Source organism: Leptodactylus fuscus, chromosome 5 (genome assembly GCF_031893055.1).
Source record: "Leptodactylus fuscus isolate aLepFus1 chromosome 5, aLepFus1.hap2, whole genome shotgun sequence".
In the NCBI taxonomy this organism is placed as follows: domain Eukaryota; kingdom Metazoa; phylum Chordata; class Amphibia; order Anura; family Leptodactylidae; genus Leptodactylus; species Leptodactylus fuscus.
This window is the reverse complement of record NC_134269.1, coordinates 73,623,783-73,647,257: the sequence shown is the minus strand read 5'-3', so window position 1 is coordinate 73,647,257 and position 23,475 is coordinate 73,623,783. Positions and strand designations below refer to the sequence as shown.

The 23,475-nt window shown below is 42.7% G+C and overlaps 2 protein-coding genes across 3 annotated transcripts in view; one reads left to right on the top strand and one right to left on the bottom strand.

Annotated features, from left to right (window-relative positions):
* The window catches only part of COPS2 (COP9 signalosome subunit 2), a 40,928-nt gene extending 35,061 nt beyond the window's left edge, over positions 1 to 5,867 (bottom strand). For both annotated transcript variants that reach the window (XM_075273351.1, XM_075273352.1), the window contains exon 1: positions 5,746 to 5,867. In XM_075273351.1, coding sequence (XP_075129452.1) covers positions 5,746 to 5,799 — 54 coding nt within the window. In that variant the 5' untranslated portion in view covers positions 5,800 to 5,867. The remainder of the gene's footprint in view (positions 1 to 5,745) is intronic.
* An 11,269-nt stretch (positions 5,868 to 17,136) lies between these two features.
* Positions 17,137 to 23,475, top strand: part of GALK2 (galactokinase 2) — a 108,832-nt gene continuing 102,493 nt past the window's right edge. The window contains exon 1 of the mRNA XM_075273402.1: positions 17,137 to 17,489. Within this exon, the coding sequence (XP_075129503.1) occupies positions 17,434 to 17,489 (56 nt within the window). The 5' untranslated portion in view covers positions 17,137 to 17,433. The remainder of the gene's footprint in view (positions 17,490 to 23,475) is intronic.

Below are 23,475 nucleotides of genomic sequence, written 5' to 3'. Positions count from 1 at the left end.
TTTTTAAAGATAATTTGCATAAGACTGAGAAAGAAGATTAGTGGAGGGAATACAGCCATGGACGAATACCTGATCAGACTGAAGAGGATTAATATGTCTTACACACGGCAGCTTTGCAATACCATATGAAGTGAGAAGACGTTGGGACATTACTTAAAGAGATATTCACATCAACACTGATGGCCTAACCACAGGGACCCAGATCTATCTGCAAAACAAGGCTCCCCCTGTCAAACAGCTTTATTGTACATGTCAAAACGTCAGAAACTACAAGAGACACAGCAAAAGTCAATATGGTTTGTCAAATATTTACTTCCTTTGTACAACAACATTTTGGCATCCATTATAATTTAGTGTGAACATAGGCTAATGATAATTAAAGGATAGCATGTGTACTAAGCTACTTTATTTTCCTTGTAGGAACATCTGTAGGTTTGGCATACATTTTTATCTGTGGTGAAGGATTATCGAGTTGTGCATGACAGGCCATGTTCTCTAATCTTAGATTAAGTTTTCTGCTACTTTTAGAGAAAAGAAGTGTCAGAAATCTCATGCCTAAAGTGATGTAAGAGATTCATAAACATGCATGGGATAGCTATGCACCATAGTTATTGGCCCAGCTTTACTATTGAGGTTAATGTGATACATCTAGATAAATTGTATCTAACTTGCTATACATCTGGGTATGACTCGCATTGTCAAAATGTGCCAAAAATGCACCAAAATTGTGGGGTAAAATTCTGACTCAAAGTCAACTAAAAGGGGGTTTAAAGAGGACCTTTCACCGATTTGGGCACAGGCAGCTCCATATACTGCTGGAAAGCTGACAGTGCGCTGAATTCAGCGCACTGTCTGCTTTCCTGATCTGTGCCCCGGGTGAAAAGCTATCGGTCCTGGTACCGTAGCACTTTACAGTCAGAAGGGCGTTTCTGACAGTCAGTAAAGTACGTCCTTCTTCACAGCAGTGCCTATCGCGCTGTACAGTGTGAGCGGGGAGGAACACCCCCCTCCTCTGCTGATAATACTCGTCTATGGACGAGCACTGTGAGCAGAGGGAGGGGGCATTCCTCCCCGCTCACACAGCACAGCGTGATAGGCAATGCTGTGAAGAAGGACGTTCCTGACTGACTGTCAGGAACACCCTTCTGTCTGTAAAGAGCTACGGTACCGGGACCGATAGCTCTTTACCCAGGGCACAGATCAGGAAAGCCGACAGTGCGCTGAATTCAGCACACTGTCAGCTTTCCAGGAGTATATAGAACTGCCTGTGCCCAATCTGATGAAAGGTCCTCTTTAAATTAAGACTAAACAGTGTAAAGGTATTTACTAGTATCAGACACTGTGATAAATCTGGGCTCCTGTATGGTCGAAAGTATGTGAGCATCTCTCCTGAGATCAGGTGTATCAGTCACAAACATTACAAGAAGGTACATAAAAGTCAAGCACACAGCAGTGTAATCTCCATAGACAAACTGAAAAGGTCTAATCAGAAGACACCTTTGCCACAAGTCAATTCGGAAACCATTCAGAAATCAATCTCTCAGAATGGAGCCAAAGAGAACTGAGGTGTGTGATGCAAAAAAAAAAATCGTCCATGTTGTTATATCACTCACTACAGATCCAGACCGCCTCTAGAAGTGACATCAGCACAAGAACTGTGCACAGGGAGCTTCAAGATAAGACAAAAACTGGGCACAGTTCTTGTCTTGAAGCTTCAAGGGACCTTCAAGACAGGTTTACATGGTTTAAAAGCTGGACACAAGCCTAAGATCACCATACTCTGATATAAATCACTATCAAGCAGTGTGATGGATGAGTCTGGGTTTGGTGAATGGCCAAAGAACACTGCCAACTGGAATGTATAGCACCTACTATAAAGATTAGTAAAGGGATAAGGGTATTATTGCTAGATTACATAAACCACAGATCTTGGGCCTTTCAGGTATATAATTAAGCTATGTTTCTAAAGGCAAGTTTTATTTATAGCGACGCTTTACTATGACTGCAGAGCACTATTCCGCAAAGTACCCATGGCTTTTAGATGTCCGATGACACATGAAAATACTGGGCACAGTGTGCCAGCTTAATGCGATACCCTGTCAATCTAAAGCAACAGTAAAAGTGTAATAGATGTCCTAGTCAAATATCTACAGCTGGCATCAAATGTGACTGCCGAATGATCATCTTAAGCTGGCAAGACAAAGTTAATAGCCATCTGCCAAAATATGCTCCTTGACGTCCCCCATAAACATGACTGCTCGGAGTAGCCAAGTACTTGTTTATTCCAATAGGGAGAGGGGATACGCTGCTGCAGACAGTGGTAGTCTCATCTTCAAGATGAAGAAATGTTGGTATCCCAACATTTGCTCATGGGGAAATGCCTGAATAGGGCAATTCTTTTCTTGATGCTGGGAGGTTTTCTGCTGACTAGTAGCAGCTTCTCCCCTTATTCCAACTAAAAAGGGGAATTTGAGGAAGACATCTCAGATATATGACAACTTCTATATATGACGTAGTATATTGTATATTTCTGATGTCCTTTTCAAGTTATCTGTCATGAGAGATTCATTGACAAAAGCTTTACTTTACAGCATCATACTGACATGTGCAGACTTTTTTGCCCTTGATTTTCTTTAAAAGTTATCTGTCAGAAGATTTATATTGAAATACTGACAGACTTCTTTATTTTAACATATTATGTTTTACTCGAAAACACTCCCAGTGTTGGCAAGTGGGTGGGAAAATGAGTCTGGCTAGCCTGTCGAGCTGATGTAGCCAGATTTATCAAATTAATCTTTGTTAAATTAAATATTATTGCATTCTTACTGCAGTAATTGGGCGGAATAAAAGATGGGGTAACATCTCAGGTTAGAAGTGTATAATTATGGTACAACCAAAGATCACCGGGCCACCCTGAGACTTTACTAATGGAAGTGAATGGAGTTGCACGGTGACTACTAGTGTGCCGCAAAAAGTCAAAGTTCAACTTTGAAGTTGCGGTCATGGCACACTAGTGGTCAGAATCCCAATCTATTCACTAACATTAGTAAAGGAGTCACAGGGTGACTTGGCGATCTTCTTTAAGTTTTACCAATTTATCAATCATGCAATATTTACTAAATCTAGCATGAACTATTATAGCCCTGAATTCAAGAAAAATGGATTCTTCTCAGGAGAAATCTTCCCCATAGTTTTAAAAAGACCTGGATAAAGGATGAAGTATCTAATGGGCAGCTCCTACCCAGGTTCTTCTGGCATGGCTCAACGTAAAAGACAGGTCTTTTTGCATAGAGGCAGACCTGTTAATCCTCTTTAAGGGCAGGGGCCCCATGACCTTAAAAATCGTGGCGTTTTACAGTAACTGCAAAGTGGATGGGATTCATGCGAATCCCATGCCCACTTTGTGGTAAAAACCGCTGCACGGACACGCTGCGATTTCCAAAACCAACACGTTTTTGGAAATCGCAGCATGTCAATTATATCTACGGAAACACCAGTGTCTTTCCCGTAGATATAATGGTAACAGAAAGTTTGCGAAGGAAAACTCCGCAAAATTTCTGTTTAAAGTGCTGTGGGAAGAACCGTGATTAATTACAGAAGTATAACACCAATGCTGGCAGGCAGCTGGCCTGAAACCTGGAGTTTAAAGAGTGCACAATGCCAGGACTAGCAGACCATACACTACCAAATCACAACCATTTGCAGTGGCCAACGGCTGCAAAATTTACCAACAAAATCATGCGCCACTGGCCACTACATATGGACAGCCACACAAGTCTGGTCTCACCTTAAGACTTAGAGTGACAGCACACAACATACTCAAATGCAATTCCCAGGTCGTTTTTGCTTTCACTTCTCTGTAAGTGACACACAAATTAATTATACCTTGATATAATTATTTGCCGTGTGGTTTTACTGTTCAGGTGGTCGTGTACAGTGCACTTGGGATGCCTCAATATCCACACCCTGTTCCCACTGCTTTTACTTCTGTGTAAGGCTCCGTTCCCACGGAGTAACGCGCCGCTCATTCTGTCACGTAAACACATGTCAGAATGAGCGTTGTAAAACAGAATCCCATTGACTTCAATGGGTGCCGTCTTACACGCGCTACACATTGAAATCAATGGGAGGCATTTTAACCCATTGATTTCAACGTGGGGCGCGCATAAGCCGGCACCCATTGAAGTCAATGGGATTTTGTTTTACAGCGCTCACTCTGACACGTGTTTACGTGTCAGAATAAGTGGTGCGTTACTCCGTGGGAACGGGGCCTAAGACTGATAAATTTAAGCTGCATATTGTCACAGACTACAACAACAAAACCACACAGCCTGTACTGATATCCCGAAGAAATTCATCTGTCACTTATACAGAAGCCAAAGCACCAGCATTCCAGTGATGCAGCTACCGCCACATCCAGGTACGTTATAAGTCACCATCAGACCAGTAATTTTTATCCAAATAAAATGAATTGGCGTTTCACTTATAGAAAGGACCAGCAGCTCAAGGACTGGATGCATCATCACTCTCATGGCAGCGTTACCTGCTGCTGAACCGATTATTAGCTTTAATCCACAAGACTACATACAGCTCAGTGTATTACTCACAACTGAAGAGCTAAGACCCGGTTTAGATTTCTGCTTGGGGACCCCCCAAACGGAAATCTATCTGCATAAAAAAAAGCAGTTACCTAAGGAAACCCATGGACCCTAAAGACTATAATGGGGTCTATGTGGTTTCCGCACAAAAAATGCAGAGAGAAAAGTGCTGCTTGTAGGACTTCTCTCTCTCTGCATATTTCATGTGGATAGGGGAACAGAATGACCCAAACACAGATGTGAACTGGGCTTAATTCAGGGAGTCTGGGCGAGTACAACTCCATTGACCAGCAGTCTTGCAGCTAGGAGGAATGGGGGGGACCACAGCTCCTTGTTTTGCCAATAACTGGAAGTCCCAGTGGTTAGACCCAAACTAATCTACCATTTATCACCTTTCTACTGAGCTTTTAACATCCAATTTCAGCGGTCATTTTTCTAAGGCCCTTTGGCGAATAAACCTTCCAGATCAGATATTGGTGGACAAGTTTCTATATAATCGCTTTTAATACACTGTGGATAAGAACTGGACACTGAGAGTCTCTTCCATACAAGCCACACCATGACTACTAGCAGAACGACAACTAAGTCCCATATGAAGAGCTACAAACACCATTCACAGCCCTAATGGAAGTGTGTTTGGTGTCAGAGAAGGGCTCCTGTGAGATAGGGCAGGGCTGACATTTTCTGTAGCCCCCTGCAAGTGCATCTATCCCCTGCCTCAGAGAACAATGGCTTGCATGTAACTGGAGCAGCTCTAGTGAAGATACATTTTGGGTTTAGAGCATCTCTGCATGCCTGGGACTGATGCAGCACGGAGCAGAGCGGGCCTCAGAGGGTTACAGCAAGGCCTACGGGACTTCACAGCAAATCACAGAGACGCCGAGCAAACGGAATTCTCGCAGCGCCATCTTTAGACAGGCAGGCAGGCCTCCAGGTGACTGGTGTACCCAGAGTGCAGCATCCCGGGGCCCCTTGTGTCACTGCTGCCAGCTGAGAGCGCCAGCCTGGAGGAGGAGGGAGCTAGCCCTGTTCACTGTCCCGCCAACAGAGTTGCCGTTTAGTCGAGCAGCTGCGTAATGGAAGGAAGAAGCCGCCAGTCCGGGCCGCACCGAAGAGGCCGATCATCTTCCCGCTACCGAGAACTTACCAGATCATAATCTTCCTCATCATCGCACATGAAGTCATCCTCCATGTCAGACATCTTGGCCGGGGAACTCGAGCCAATGGCCTCCCAGGATTCTTTGCGCTTGCCGGAATTATTTCCTTACCCGGAACGAAATATTCTCCCGTCACTGTTTACAAGGGAAGCTCTTAGATGTTACACGTGGTCAGCTAGGAAGTTGGGCTGACAGGGGGAGGCAGGCTTAGCAACCAGCATAGCAACGGCGTGGTAGTATTTCTAGGAAAACGGGTGTATGACCGGGATGTGCCGCTATAGTGTTACACAAAGTGTGGCCCGCGGGCTCCGTCCACTTTACCATTTTTATTCATTGTATAGAGAAGTGCAGATGACTACATTGTTCAATACAGAGGCATCCTGGAAAAAAATCTATAAGTCAAGGTGGGAGTGTATGGGAGATGTATGTCCATATCGGCCGACCTTTGTACATTGTGTTCAGGGAGAAATGGAAATGATGCCGGCTTAGCTCCATTCACTTCATGTGTTTTACATCCATTTGAAGGGGCTCTGTCAGCAGATTTACCGGTTATGAGCTAAAGATATTCCTGAATAGCCTTTAAAAAGGCTATTCAGGTGCTGCTATTAGTTTGTTAAAGACACCCCCCCCCCCTGTTTTTGTTAATTACCTTGGTAATCGATATGTAAATGAGCTTGATCAAGCACGGTGGGTGTGTTGTGCACCCCTTAGCGTCATAGCTTCTGGACGCCCACCGCTCCCTCCAAGCCCCCCCTCCTCCTGCTTATTCATGGTGGTTTCTATTGAAGGCATGTGTGTGCGCAGTAGCGCTCCCTCTGGCGTGGTACTGCGCACGCTCTAGCGCCATTTTCACATAGAGAACATTGCGAGCTGGAGCATGCGAAGTAGCGTGCCAGAGGGAGCGCTACTGTGCACGTGCGTGCTTTCAATAGAAACCACCGTGAATAAGCAGGGGGGGGGCTTGGAGGCAGCGGTGGGCGTCCAGAAGCTATGACGCTAAGGGGTGAACGATCAAGCTCATTTACATATCGATGTAAATGAATAGCAGCACCTGAATAGCCTTTAAAAAGGCTATTCAGGCATATTGTTAGCTCATAACCTGTAAATCTGGTGATAGAGCCCCTTTTATGTATATATACAGATGCAGTAGGATGGCCATCAGTTTACATAGAGATCAATGTTTTAAAAAAAATTTTTTGTTTTTTTTGGGCGGACACACAAACGTAGTGTGAGGGACATAATATCTGTATAAGACAGACATTGGTTCATTCAGCCATTTTGCTCTCTATACTCCATGTTTAACCTCCACATAAACTTTCTTGGCAAATAAAGATAGTATTTCTGTAAAATGCTGATTATTGCATTATCGTGATTAGGACATCCTGTTATAAGTCCTCGAGAATGTTCTCCATACTCCCCACATATGGGAAGACATGGTGATAAGAGCTAGGCCTCATTAAAAATGTTACGTGAAACATACTCAAAGTCTGCTGCCTATAATGAGTACAATGATTTAATGTGGTCAGGTGCTCAAGATGGCGGACACAGATATTCATGGGATACTCATGGGTACACATACTCGTCATATGTAAACACCCATTTTTTATCTGACCAGTTATAATATACACTCACCGGCCACTTTATTAGGTACACCTGTCCAACTGCTCGTTAACACTTAATTTCTAATCAGCCAATCACATGGCGGCAACTCAGTGCATTTAGGCATGTAGACATGGTCACGACAATCTCCTGCAGTTCAAACCGAGCATCAGTATGGGGAAGAAAGGTGATTTGAGTGCCTTTGAACGTGGCATGGTTGTTGGTGCCAGAAGGGCTGGTCTGAGTATTTCAGAAACTGCTGATCTACTGGGATTTTCACGCACAACCATCTCTAGGGTTTACAGAGAATGGTCCGAAAAAGAAAAAACATCCAGTGAGCGGCAGTTCTGTGGGCGGAAATGCGTTGTTGATGCCAGAGGTCAGAGGAGAATGGCCAGACTGGTTCGAGCTGATAGAAAGGCAACAGTGACTCAAATAGCCACCCGTTACAACCAAGGTAGCCAGAAGAGCATCTCTGAACGCACAGTACGTCGAACCTTGAGGCAGATGGGCTACAGAAGCAGAAGACCACACCGGGTGCCACTCCTTTCAGCTAAGAACAGGAAACTGAGGCTACAATTTGCACAAGCTCATCGAAATTGGACAATTGAAGATTGGAAAAACGTTGCCTGGTCTGATGAGTCTCGATTTCTGCTGCGACATTCGGATGGTAGGGTCAGAATTTGGCATCAACAACATGAAAGCATGGATCCATCCTGCCTTGTATCAACGGTTCAGGCTGGTGGTGGTGGTGTCATGGTGTGGGGAATATTTTCTTGGCACTCTTTGGGCCCCTTGGTACCAATTGAGCATCGTTGCAATGCCAAAGCCTACCTGAGTATTGTTGCTGACCATGTCCATCCCTTTATGACCACAATGTACCCAACATCTGATGGCTACTTTCAGCAGGATAATTCGCCATGTCATAAAGCTGGAATCATCTCAGACTGGTTTCTTGAACATGACAATGAGTTCACTGTACTCCAATGTTCTCCACAGTCACCAGATCTCAATCCAATAGAGCATCTTTGGGATGTGGTGGAACGGGAGATTCGCATCATGGATGTGCAGCCGACAAATCTGCGGCAACTGTGTGATGCCATCATGTCAATATGGACCAAAATCTCTGAGGAATGCTTCCAGCACCTTGTTGAATCTATGCCACGAAGAATTGAGGCAGTTCTGAAGGCAAAAGGGGGTCCAACCCGTTACTAGCATGGTGTACCTAATAAAGTGGCCGGTGAGTGTATATTGTTATGTGATGTATTCTGTGACGCTTAAGCTGGCATAAAGCCATTATTTTCCTTTATAATCGTATGCTTGCTAGCAATAAACTGAGATTTACTTTGGAACAGAACCGGGTGTCTGTGTCTCTGTGCATCTCCCAAGCTCGATACTTCACCACACCTACATTTAATTTGGCACCTCACGGCATACCTGGAGAACAGTTGGGGTGTTCCCCCGACAGTAGCATGACATATTTTTGTGCCTGTCCAAAAAAAAAGCAGACAGAAATGATCTGGTTTTCTTTAATAGGTCAAAAAATAGTATAGTCTGCTGCATTGTATAGTCAGGTAAAATGGCAGGCTTCATATGCTGAAGACACTGTGTATTCTCTTCTTGAGGCATGTACAACTATGTGTCCGTGCGAAAAAAACCAAAACATTTTCCAGGCGGAGAGGCTTCATACGGACACCGGTGGTTACCTTTAATAACTCATTCAAGTGAATGGGTTTTAAATCTGACCATCAGCAAACCGTCCCCTGTCCAGTTTCCCCGGGGTTTAGTACAGAAACCCCAGGGCGGACAGCGGCTTTAGTGTGAACGCCCCGCTAAGATAACTGTGCAGTTATAAATAACAATCTGCAGGTATTTGGTAAAAAAAAATAAAATTGCATTTCAGTGGAAACTTACCATTGGTGAGAGCTGAGTTGTAGTACTGGTTCCTGGAGCCATCTGACACTTTGCAGTATATAGTGCAGGTATGAGAAGTGACCCCGGACAGTTGATCCATGCGAGGGCTACATTTTGACCCCTATTACTCAGATATTTATTGACTATGTGGACACGATATTTGGCACCGAAATTGTGTATTTCTTTGAAAATGTTAACTTTCACTTTTACACATTTAATACCTGGGAAGCACTCTTGGGCTCAAAATGTTCATTATATCCCTTATATAACTTACGTCAGGGGTGCAGTTTCTGAAATTAGTGTCAGTTTTCTAATTTTTACCTCAGCAGTTATAAATACATGGTGCTCTTCACTCCTGAGCCCTGTCATATTTTCAAGCAAAAGAGCAGGACCGCACCAAAATCAGGAAACAGTGGTAGAGCTGACTGCTCACAGTTCCACAACCTGGGCATGACATATTGGGTACGTAAATAGAATATATCTGAGAAAATATCAATTTTCATTTTGTATTATCTGTTGCACATTTCTTTGAGAGTTACTCTGGGGTCAAAGTAATCACTATGCCCCTTCATAAATTTTTTTGAAGTGTGCAATTTCCAAAATAAAGTCGCTTTTTGTTACTCTCCTCTTCACTAGCATCTTAGGGTTGGTTCACACTAGCGCTTGTATTCCGTCCGGAAGGAGTCCGCATGGACTGTCAACCGATGTGCTGTCAAAGCACACAGACCCCATAGACTATAATGGGCTCTGTGTACTTGCAGCGCACTGCCCACACGAATGCCTATTTACGGCTTGCAGACCGGCCGTATTGAACATTCTCCCCTGGACCAAAAACCCCTTCCCCTCCACCAAACCCATTTGTGTGTGACCTTCAACATAATTACGGACAACAGTTACCTTTGAATGGGTGGGGTTGGCCACAGCTTTATTACATATACTGTATATCACATACATATATATATGTATATATATAACCCATATGCAGTAATCCCATTACCCTCCTCCTCAGCGAACGTTGTAGTGTGTGTCCCGAGTGCCCCACCTCCTGGTAGGCATGCGTTGGATTTTGTCTCTAGTTGGGCACATCGTTGGTCTTCTTCATCGCTGAGAAAGGGGGCCATGGTCCTGTTATATGACACCGGATCTCGGTGTAAGCCTACAACGAGGTCCAACCCCCCCCAAGCAGGAACAGTACCCTTTCTATTCCATCTTGAATCCCTGCTATAAAAAAAAAATGTCCAGTTTAATGTCATTTAGGTGTACACCATCCTTTCGCAGCAGCATCCGATTGTCGTCCTCTAGCTGGTGGTGCCTGACCACTACCAACACCAATCTGTTGAATGCTTTTCCTGATCTTTCAAACGCGGGCGGATCATGTGCGCCGTGCCACCTTGAAATCATCTCAGACCATACAGCGACTTATATAACACAACTTCCACTTGAATCGATCAATTCACGAACTTTGTTCTCCAAAAAAAGGCATAAAATGTAACTTTTATTAATATATTATTAAAATATTAACCCCGGGTATAAAAATGACATAATGAACTCACTATAAACCCTATACCCTATTGAGTTAGAATTACTGGATATTAATCCTAAGAGGTGAAAATTATTGTCCTATTCATTTTCCCGCTAGTTCACCCAGAAAAATTTTTTTTTTCAATAATTCGAATTGTATTCAACTCCTTATATCAAAGGTAATAGGGTATATATTTTACCAAACTGGGAAAGATGGTGTGTTCCCAAATTTAGCAAACAATAGACTAGTGTCTTTACTAATATCTAAAAGAAAGACAATTTAGATGCAATGCTGCCCATATATGGTAGAAATGGATTTTAGTATGGCTAAATTAATAGCCCATACTCCTTTGTAAACCCATTCCTCCAAATAAGTATTTAGTCAATATAATAGCTGATAATAGCTGCTAGCAGAGGTCCTATAAAGAGATAACTCACTAGGTCCCTATTCACATGTAACAGTCTTGTCTCAACGCGTTTCTCTCCTATACTGAGGAGTTCATCAGGAGACTAAATAACTACTAGAGTCCACAGACCCACTGTTTCGTCTACAGACATACAGGTATACCGCGCCTCCCAATATGCTCTCACAAGACACGGTACCCTCGTATATTTTTTAAGAGCATAATAGTTCACTTCCTCAATGTTAAAGATGGGCAGTTAAAACCGCCGTTCCCCGTGCCTTGATGGTAGGCACAGGTACAGAGATGAAAGCTGAAGGCAAATCAACATTGTACATCCCTTTATACCCGGGACGTAAGGGTCTACTCACCCAGCCTTTCGCACGCATCGCTCCAGAGTGGGGGCGTGTCTCCCGGAATTCCCGCGAGAGCCGCTCCCACCCTCCGATTGGACTGTAAGCGCGAGGCTCGGTTGTTATGGTGACGGTGACGCTACTAGCTCACCGTTCATGGTCGGAGAGTGTTATTCTTTCAGGACATCCAAAGTCAGGTAAGTATCGATATGGTATTTCCCTTATCGCATCCTCTGCACTCAAAATCGATAGTTTGCAGCAATTCACAGCTAACCCGATTAAAGTATATACATATTTCGCAGAAATGCGTTTTTTTCTCCAAAAACCACACCATGTGAATCCATACTAAGATATTAATAATAAAGGTGCGTTTTTCACACAAAATGTGATACAACAGCATGCAGCATGGTTCTATAATTATAGATATCCTTTTAATTAGAGCCATAACCTATAGATGCATAAATATGTAGAGAAAAATATATTTTTTATTCATTAGGACCTGTTGACTGTCCAAACTAACCATCAATATATATAAAAAATGCCATCCCTAAGGTACCTAGCCCAGAAATACCATTCCCTGACTATCCATATACACAATGATCTACCTTCTAGAAGTCCCTCTCAAACCCAATCATATTTGAATCCAAACCGTCAATTTAAGTCATGTTTCACAAAACTCCTATCTCTAACCCCTAATGGTTTGGTATGGTGGTCAAAAACTTTCCGGGAGACACGCCCCCACTCTGGAGCGATGCGCGCGAAAGGCTGGGTGAGTAGACCCTTACGTTCCGGGTATAAAGGGATGTACAATGTTGATTTGCCTTCAGCTTTCATCTCTGTACCTGTGCCTACCATCAAGGCACGGGGAACGGCGGTTTTAACTGCCCATCTTTAACATTGAGGAAGTGAACTATTATGCTCTTAAAAAATATACGAGGGTACCGTGTCTTGTGAGAGCATATTGGGAGGCGCGGTATACCTGTATGTCTGTAGACGAAACAGTGGGTCTGTGGACTCTAGTAGTTATTTAGTCTCCTGATGAACTCCTCAGTATAGGAGAGAAACGCGTTGAGACAAGACTGTTACATGTGAATAGGGACCTAGTGAGTTATCTCTTTATAGGACCTCTGCTAGCAGCTATTATCAGCTATTATATTGACTAAATACTTATTTGGAGGAATGGGTTTACAAAGGAGTATGGGCTATTAATTTAGCCATACTAAAATCCATTTCTACCATATATGGGCAGCATTGCATCTAAATTGTCTTTCTTTTAGATATTAGTAAAGACACTAGTCTATTGTTTGCTAAATTTGGGAACACACCATCTTTCCCAGTTTGGTAAAATATATACCCTATTACCTTTGATATAAGGAGTTGGATACAATTCGAATTATTGAAAAAAAAAATTTTCTGGGTGAACTAGCGGGAAAATGAATAGGACAATAATTTTCACCTCTTAGGATTAATATCCAGTAATTCTAACTCAATAGGGTATAGGGTTTATAGTGAGTTCATTATGTCATTTTTATACCCGGGGTTAATATTTTAATAATATATTAATAAAAGTTACATTTTATGCCTTTTTTTGCATACAGCGACTTAGGCTGCAACAAAGGTTGGAAACCTGTTGAAGTCCAATCGTATCCTGGCGATCAGCTCTGGCCCCTGGACAGAGACCATGTCGTTACCGCCTGCATGGATTACCCAATGCATATCACATTGAAACCAATAGGGAAAAAAGCAGCCCATTCATTTCAATGGGGAGTGCTCGTATGCCGGCTCCCATTGAAATGAATGGGATCTGCTTTGTACGTGCTGATTCTGAACGTGTTTTAGAATCAGCTCAGCGTATACTTAGTGTGAATGAACCCTTAGGGCTCGTTCACATCTGCGTTGTGCACTCCATAGTTCAGGTTTCCGTTTCCTGCCTAAAACAGAGGCAGGAGACGGAAACCTGCAGGAGGCTTTCTCACCCATTCATTTCAATGGGTGAGAAAGCTGTCCGGCCGTAAGCGGCGGTGAGCGTTTTATGCTCTCCGCCGCGATACCAGGTTTTATAATCCGGACACAGAGTCGGACATGCAGTACTCTGTGTCCGGATTAAAAAATCCGGTTTCGCGGCAGAGAGCATAAAACGCTAACGGCCAGACCCGGTCTGAGCTTTCCGACTTCTGGCATGCAGAAGACAGAAAGCTCAGAATGGACAGATGAACACAGGTGTGAACCTAGCGTAAGGCTGAGTTCACACTGAGTTTTTTGGTCAGGAATCCACCTCAAAATCAGCCTCCAAAAAAAGCCTCCCACTGGAACTCTACTGGGAGGCTTTCTTTGGAGGCTGATTTTGAGGCAGATTCCTGACCAAAAAACTCAGTGTGAACTCAGCCTTTAGGTTAAGTTCACACTGAGTTTTTTGGATCAGAACCTGGGGTGGAGTTTTTTGGTCATGAAACTGACTCAAATTCCTCCTCCAAAAAAACGCCTCACCATACAGTCCTATGATGAGGCGTTTTTAGGAGGAGGAATTTGAGTCAGTTGCTTGACCAAATTCCTGACCAAAAAACTCTGTGTGAAAGCAGCCTAAGGGTAAGTTCACACTGGGTTTTTTGGATCGGAACCTGAGGCAGAGGTCGCCTCAGGTTCCAATTCAAAAACCAGGTAGCCGATCCTGAAAGCCGGTGCACTGCATCGGCATCCAGCTGCGCACTCCGCTCCTGATTAGGCCTAATGAATGGGCCTAGTCCGGAGGAGGGTGTGTCTTCAGGACGAATCTACCGAAGGTCCCCGCACTTGCTGTATTAAAAACATACCAGGGCCTTTCAGAGCAATACTTATCCCAGGCCATGTTTACACTTCACAATGACTTCTAATAGGAAATGGGATGATGCTGGGAGCATGTCTGTAACAAAGAAAGGAATATCCAGGAATATTATAATAATACTAGCAAACTGCCGCAATTACAAATGTGCTAAGAGGGGTTCGAGGCATTACATCTGGGGACAGCTGAGCATAATATAATAAACATAGTATGGCAAAATGAGTTGAGCTGTAGCTTCTCTGTAAACATGTTACTGTGTATGTGATGTAGACCATGTACTTGCTACCGTATATGTGATGCAGGCCATGTACTTGCTACTGTATCATGTTGGCCTTACCTCCTTCTCATGAGGTTTTTGTGGGCTGGCAGCCATGATGGCTGATAATAATAATAATAAAATAATTTTTTTGTATAGCACCAATATCAACTATGTAACTATGCAACATATTCCGCAGCACTGTACAATTTGTAGGGTTCAAATACAGAACAAAAGATACTTACAAAGAAAGTCATTTCACACAATGGGACTGAGGGCCCTGCTTGCAACATCTTACAATCTATGAGGTAGAGGGGGTGACACAAGAGGTAGCAGGGGCAACATCAGAGGGAGCATTGCTTATATAGTGGTCAGACAATTTTGTAATAGAGGTTACTGTCATTACACAACATAAAACTTTATGAGCCCTTGCCAGTTGTGTCCGAGGCTGCCGTATTATTATTATTCTGTATTTATTTATTCCTTTATTTTATTTTGCACATGCTGACCAAAAGGTCTTAGGTGTTATGCCTCCCTATGTAAATTAGAGTTCTGCTGCCTATCTTCGCCTACACCTGAGCTACCGGGCAGCCACTGTTCTCCATGTATATAGTGTACCATCATGTCTCCTATACACTCCCTATTCTGCTCTCTTAAAGGGGCTCTATCATTGGGAAATGTAATTTTTAGATAAGCACATCCTTGCATAGCCTTTAGAAAGGCTATTTCACATGTACCTTTAGTATGTAAATTGCCTAAGCGCTCATTCACATCTGCACCCGATCTCCGTTCTGCAGGTTTCCGTTTCCTGCACAAAACAGAGCAGGAGACGGAAACCTGCAGGACTCTTTCTCACCCATTCATTTGAATGGGTTTGAAAGATGTCCGGCCGTGAGTGGCGGTGAGCGTTTTATGCTCTCCGCCGCGAAACCGTTTTTTTTAACCCAGACACAGAGTTGGACATGCAGTACTCTGTGTCCGGTTTAAAAAAAACGGTTTAGCGGCGGAGAGCATAAAACGCTAACCGCCGCTCACGGCCGGACCCAATCTGTGGTTTCCGTCTTCTTGCATTCAGAAGACGGAAACCACAGAACGGAGACCCAAATGCAGGTGTGAACCTAGCGTCAGCAGATTTTGAAGAAGTCCGTTTTTATTTATATACTAATGACTTAGACTATGCCCTGGAAGTGTCTGTGTGCACTGTCTGCTCTGTGTATGTACATGAATCGTCTCTGCTGTGCATATACATACAGCAGACTGTGATCACAGACACTTCCGCTGCACGGACCGAAGCTCATTAGCATATGAATAAAAACTGACTTATTCAAAATCTACTGAGGCAATTTACTAAAGGTAGGTGTGAAATAGCCTTTCTAAAGGCTATGCAAGGATGTGCTTATCTAAAAATGACTTTTCCCAATGGTAGAGCCCCTTTAATGGGACCAATGCCTTATAACAGAGACCTTATTGTAAGCAACCAGGTGATCCCTCATCACCATATAGTCACTACCCTTAGTCACTGCCTATGTCATATCCAGTATACATCACTTTGCCTATCTATCTCACCCATGGATCACATCTGGAGATTGTGCAATGCGCAGACCAAGTTTCCAAATTAATGTATCCCAGTACAATGTACAGAATAAATAAAGTGGTCCCATTATGAGGGTTTAACCATGTCCCGCAATACTTAAGCGTTCACATATTTCAGTGACTAGACGTTACAAGGTTATGGGGTCTGTGTTACGGTCTTTCGCACCTTCAGCCTTCACTTTGCTGGTTTTAGATACAGCATGTGGAGGGGCATTAGGGTTTTTCGCCCATAATTATTACAGTTAGAGCGTGAGGTACGTTGCAGGTACATGCATATTTGCCTAGAAACTAAAGGCAATGAATCTCCCTGCCTGTCCAGTACAGCAACCTCCTGATCCACATCTAACCCCGATCTGAACAAAGAGTTAACTGGGAGGGGTGAGCTACACAATAGCAAAAAACATGTGACACAGCAGGGAACTATCAGACTGTGCTGCAACTTTTGTAAACTTGCTACTATCGGTGACTTCGCAAGTTCTGCAAAGCCAATTACAAAAGTGTTTGGGAAGGGCCTCTCCCTACCACGTGTGCAAAAATCCTTCCTCTCCTGGGTACAAGCTTAGGCTGAACAACATAAACTATCGGCTAAGTGTTTTACCCATTTAGAAGCAGAAAACATTAGAGGAGGGGGAAGCTAGCCAGCCGGCTCTTGGGAATCTGTAAGTGGAAAAGGAGCCCCCTGTACTGGTGTTCTGCTCAATTTGAGCAGGGGGGCCAGCCAGCTTGCTTACCCTTTCCTTTTTTTTTTTTTGATGCTGGTCTTGTAGATTCTGCCAGTGACAGGCCTGGGCCTTCCCTCTGAGCAAGTCTCCTGTACTTCAAGTTGCTTTGTTATCTCCCGCCCCCTCGCCGAGCCATCCAGTGACTGGTAAGCTAGCAGAGGGGAAGGGGGAAAGGATTCCCATACACACACGGCCACTCAATATACAGCTAGCTTATGCAGCCAGCCAGCTTGCACTATTCAAGTAACTACAAACGCCCTGACTCTGCACTATTTCTGTCAGAGTAGTGCGGCTTGATTTATGTCATTCCGTGTGACATTTGGGCGGGAATGTACATGTAATTATCAGAACATGTAGCTGTAGCTGAGCAGCCTCCTGTTTGTGTATCCAGGAACAGGATTTCCGTGAGGTGTCTGGATCCGGAAGAAGCTAGCCGGCTGATCAGCAGACCGAGCACTTGTACCCACTTCACATCTCATACTAGCAGGCTCATCCTCAGACATGGCATCTCCTGCCTCACCGCCCACCGTCCACATCCCGGTGACTGAGAATGACAGGTTAGTCAGTGAGACAGGCACTGTTTCGGTGGGGGGCGTTGTTGCAGCATCTACCTTTGCAGGAGACTGCACAAGTTCATCTCTCACAAGAAGTTCCTGTCTTTTGTAGATATTTTGCTAGCACAAATGCCTACCCTTGTGCAGGGTGAGTTGCTTAATATTATAGGATGTTTATCCCATTTATACAGCCTAAATCCACAATATTTACTATGTAATAAACTTCCCAGATCCTCTTGTGATGAGGTCTGTACATTTATAGGGAATATAGATTTAACATTGTTATACTAGTATATTTTATAGTTGCCATCTTTTAATGACAAGCCTCTGGGCATGTGTATATATATATATATTAGTGAGCTAGTGACTGGTAAAATCCTAGAAGGACGCTATATCTCCCCCAGGTTCCTCACTTATGTGTGGTGAGTGAGGTCACTATAGGGCTGTAGCAAACCACTTCTTGCCCTACAACAGGAAAGCGCAGGTGGGAGCTGGGGCTCATTACAGGCCTATAAAACCCTGCCAAGACCTCAGTCCTGGGGGAGAAAGGAGGTGCTGGGTCCTGTCTCTACAACCTGTCCACTGGTGAGAGACTTGCGTGAACACAGCCTCTGTTTTTGCTTTGTTTTTCCGTGTGGCTGCAGCAAGCCACACATATTGATAGTGTACTTCTATTTAGTTAGCAGCTCAGGCGAGCAGGTTTTGTTTTGTTGTTTTTGCCTGAAGTTAAGGCCTGTTTATTTTCTGCAGTTTTTTCCAAAATAAATGCACAGGGTAAACCTGTTTATACTGGATTTTTGTGTGTCCGTCTCTGATTGTCTGGGTCCGCTGCTGCTACCGCTGAGCCTACTCCTCCACAATAAATATATATATCACAAATAGTGCCACATTAGACTAATGCTACACAGTGAGTCCTGTTAGATGACCGATTCTCGACCACTTTTTTTTTTCTGTAGATGTTGCAGTCAAAGCAACCTTGGTTACATTAGTGAAGTAGTCGTAGGGCGTCAATATAGCCAAAGTTGCTATGTATCCCTAATCTAAACATTGCCGTCTACTATTGGCTGACAGTGAGTTCCCCCATTGACTTTTATTGCCATTGAGTGTTCCCAATACAAAGTTATTTGCATTACAGACATAAAAGCAAGAGCTACAAAACATCTGTGCCTGTGACACCTGTCATATTGCCAAGGATCAGTCACGGAATAACAATGAAAGTGAATCTGGTCACATTGACATGAATGCAACACAATAGTTGTAAGATTTCAAAACATGATAGATTTGTACAAAATGACACCAAATAAAAAACACCAGCAGAAAAAAAGCATGTTACATATAAGACTGGGAATATGTGTGATGACTTTAGTGAGTTAACTGCATTAAAATCGCTGGTGGCTATGAACTACAGTAGCATCCCATTTACAAACTGCAGAAATAAACTTTAGTACAAAGTAACATGCACTGATTGTTTCAATCATTACTACATGTTCAGAGGCCACACGGTGGCTCAGTGGTTAGCACTGCAGCCTTGCAGAGCTGGAGTCTTGCGTTCGAATCCCACCAGGAACAATATCTGCAAGGAGTTTGTATGTTCTCCCTGTGTTTGCGTGGATTTCCTCCCATTCTACAAAGGCATACTGATAGGAAAAAAAGAATGTACATTGTGATCCCTATAAGGGGCTCACAATCTACATTTGAAAAAAAAAAAATCATTGCTACGTGTTCAGCCATGGTTTTTTAGATGGTATATGCCAGTGGAAAGTACACTGCTGACATCCTGCAGCACACCTGATACAAGTGGCCTTATCCTCAGATGAGGTGTTTTAAGGCCAGGGACATGGCGTAAATGCTGTGATTTGCCTACGGCAGAAACGCGTGGAAAAATCCGGCCTTTTACAGTCAGGACAAAGTGGATGGGATTCTAGCAAATCCCATGCTCACTTTGTCGTTTAAAACACGTTGTGGATATGCCGCGATTTCCAAAAATGATGCAGTTTTGGAAATCGCAGCAAGTCAATTATAACTAAGGAAACACTAGTTGTCCGAAGAGGAAATTGTAATGTGTTGCCGCCGTGGTTTTTCCCGAGCGCTTTTTTGCTACGGGACGCCACATGGGGCCTTAGCCTGAAACGCATCTTTTTTTTTGTTGCAGATTTTGCTCTTATTTCTTGGGACCACTCTGCCCATTTTTATCACCATTTCCAGGTGCATTTCCAAGACTCTCTGGTGCTGATGACCATGTAGTCAGTACTGTCTTCTCTTACTTATAACTACTACTCCTACTTTACTCTCTGTACTAAGGGACCCTGCTTTCTCCCATCTATATGCTGCCTTGGACCGTTGCGACACGTTTATTTATTTTATTTTTTTATTGCATGATAGAAATATAACATACACAACACCTTTAATATAGGTACAGTACTCCTTTAAATCTAGTAAGTACAGCTTGTTGGAAAGGGGAATATCTGGCATGCAGACAGGAAGTAAAATATCACATGATTGTGCTATGAATGGACCTTATGTTAAAATTCAGATATTGCTCAACTGTCGTGTTTTTAGCTTACTGATCACCACATAGGCATAAACAGTCAGCCTTTGACCTATTTGCATTCCTAACTCAGAAGATATGTTTACCGGCTGAACTTGAGTGATACATTTAGTAGCCAAAAATCAGGAATAGATTTAGGCATCTGAAAGACTAGAATCACACGGGAAATTTCACCTCTTTAGTTTCTTATTCAGCGGTCAGTAGTATAATGTCTAAAAAGTTTATGAAATTCTTAGGGTGGGTTCACACTATTGTTATTTAATGTCTGTTGCTGTCATCCGTCACAAGATGAGAACAACAAACAACATTAAACAACAGATGCAGATGGAGCCCACTGTTTGCATTCACCCCCACGTAAAAAAAAAAAAAAAAAAATTAAGAAAGCTTTTTTCCATCATATTTTTTACTTTTCTGACAAGAAAAAGACCTGCATGCACTTGTGTCCGTTACTCCACTACTGTTAATGTCTGTTTCTGACGGATGACAGCAACAGACTTATAACATAAATGTACATATAATTTTTCCAAGTAAAGAAATATATAAAGACAGCGTTAAGTCTATTAATCCTTAGCCGTGGGGGATGCTTTAAAGCAGAAGGAACCTCAACATCCTCTTGTAAGGGATGAAAACATACAGGATATAAAGACCAAAAAAGTAACCCTCCTGTGACAATGGAGTCCAGTCAAGATAAGGCAGGTTCATAGCACACTTTTCTTTATTAAAAAACAGCAACAAACCATCACACACCGCCAAAATGTATTTTGGGGCATTCTTCCCCTTTCTATGTTATATGTAGCACGCAATAGGAGCGGTTGCGTTTATGCTCCCATCTGCAAAAGGACTCCACTCCTATACCACAACCCACTTGAGAAATAGGTAGAACGCCCTGAAACGCAGTTTGGCATTGTGTGATGGTTTGTTGCTGTTTTTTAATAAAGAAATCTGTGCTGTGAATCTGGGGTGGGTGCGGTTCCTTATCTCGACTGGACTCCATTGTCACAGGAGGGGTACCCTTTAGTCTTTATATCCCGTATATACTTTTTCCACACTGGCATCATATGGCATTTCTGTTTTTGCATGAACAATGACAGATTCATTATGATCCGTTTTTTTCTTCATTGAATTGGGCTACTTTTAATGTATGCATCTGGAAAACTTTCTAAAGTATAGTGGTGCTAAATCCTGTCTTTGCAGGATTTAGCACCAGATTCTTCTTCTACCAAGCCATGCCGTTGTGATGGATGCAGTATGTGGTTTATGCAAGTATTTTCCTGAAGGAGATGTTATCTGGGTGGGAGAAGTGGTAAACCTAGCCTCTCAGCTGCCTGAGGTGGACGATTAAAAGATGCCCATCCCCCCCAGGCTGAATACCGGGTGTTTGTGTTCATCTTTTGATCGTCCGCCTCAGGCAACGCCACGGGCTTGGGTCCTAGTGGTAACATTATAGTGAATACAATGCAGTAATATTTTGTGTAGTAATACATTCCGGAGACGTCTTCCCATATTTCCTGTCTCTTCCCTTTGGACCACCTTGTCCACTTCTTCCAGCTGTGACTTGACTCCGTTCAGTTTGCAACACATACATCTTTGACTCCTCAATTCTCCACGCACACGAGATATATATATATATATATATATATATATATATATATATATATATATATATATATATATATACATACAGTATATCCTATTAATATTATAAATGTGAAAGTTTGTGAGTTTGGATATTTGTGGGTTTGTGTGTTCGGATGTTTGTTAGTCAATCACGCAAAACCCGCTTGACCGATTTGGCTGAAATTTTCCACAAACATAGTTATTACACTCGATTAAACAATAGGCTACTTTTCGACACAATAGCGCACATACGTTTTTCCCAGGACCCCCACAAACCCCAAACTCACACCACCATCTCTGCAATCTCACACACTTTGGACCATAGCAAGCCACAAAATTCATATTGCCCTCTGCAGCCTCGCCCCTAACCCCACACAATCTCATATACATATACGTTACCACTTTGCCCCTCACCTTACCGATACTCCAGGAGGCTCTCTTTAACGCTCCGGAGCAGCCATGTTTGCCAACCCCCACCACTCTGACAATCCGTGACACCGCCCACCCATGTCAATACCCCTAGGCGGTCTAATAAATGCAAAAAAAAAAAAAGGTTTAAAAAAAGTAAAAAAATATTAAAAACAAAAAAAAAAGGATTAAAAATTCAAATGACCCCCCTTTCCCTAGAACACATATAAAAGTAGTTAAAAACTGCGAAACACATACATGTTAGGTATCCCCACGTCCAAAATCGTCCGCTCTACAAAGCTATACAAATATTTTTCCTGTTTGGTAAACGCCGTAGCGGGAAAAATGATCAAAAGTGCCAAACCGCCGTTTTTTTACTGTTTTGATTCTGATAAAAATTTCAATAAAAAGTGATCAAAGCAATAACATTTCCTGAAAATGGTAGAACTACAAAGTACACCCGGTCCCGCAAAAAAAGACGCCATATACATCCCCGTACATGCACGTATAAAAAAGTTACGGCTGTCGGAATATGGCGACTTTTCAAAAAAAATTTTTTTTTAACAGTTTTGGATTTGTTTTTAAGGGGTCAAAATGTAACTAAAACCATGTAAATTTGGTATCCCCGGAATCGTAACGAAACACAGAATACAGGGGACATGTCATTTTGGTTGCACAGTGAACGCCGTAAAACCAAAGCCCGTAAGAAAGTCGCAGAAATGCATTTTTTCTTGAAATCCACCCCATTTTGAATTTTTTCCCTGCTTCCCAGTACATTATATAGAATAATTAATGGTGGCATCATGAAGAAAAATTTGACCCGCAAAAATTAAGACCTCATATGGCTCTGGGATCGGAGAAATAAAAAAAGTTATGGGGTTTAGAAGGAGGGGAGTCAAAAGCGAAAATCAAAAAATGCCATCGGCGGGAAAGGGTTAACTTCAAATACCTCTGTCCCACAGTCACTATGTAAAGTTTCTCACAACACCGTATATATAGCAGCTCAAATACAAAGTAACTTCAACACAAAAGTCTCACGTATTCTCTGAATTACAGCAAAAACAAGATACAAAGTTACATTTCATATCCCATACCTTATACACACTACGAAAACCTTACCCACGCCTGTATATACCCACTTCTACAATCACCGCAGACGAAGTCTCGGGTACCAGCTAGTATATATATATATATATATATATATATATATATATATATATATATATATATATATATACAGTCCTATGAAAAAGTTTGGGCACCCCTATTAATCGTAATCATTTTTAGTTCTAAATATTTTGGTGTTTGCAGCAGCCATTTCAGTTTGATATATCTAATAACTGATGGACACAGTAATATTTCAGGAATGAAATGAGGTTTATTGTACCAACAGAAAATGTGCAATATGCATTAAAC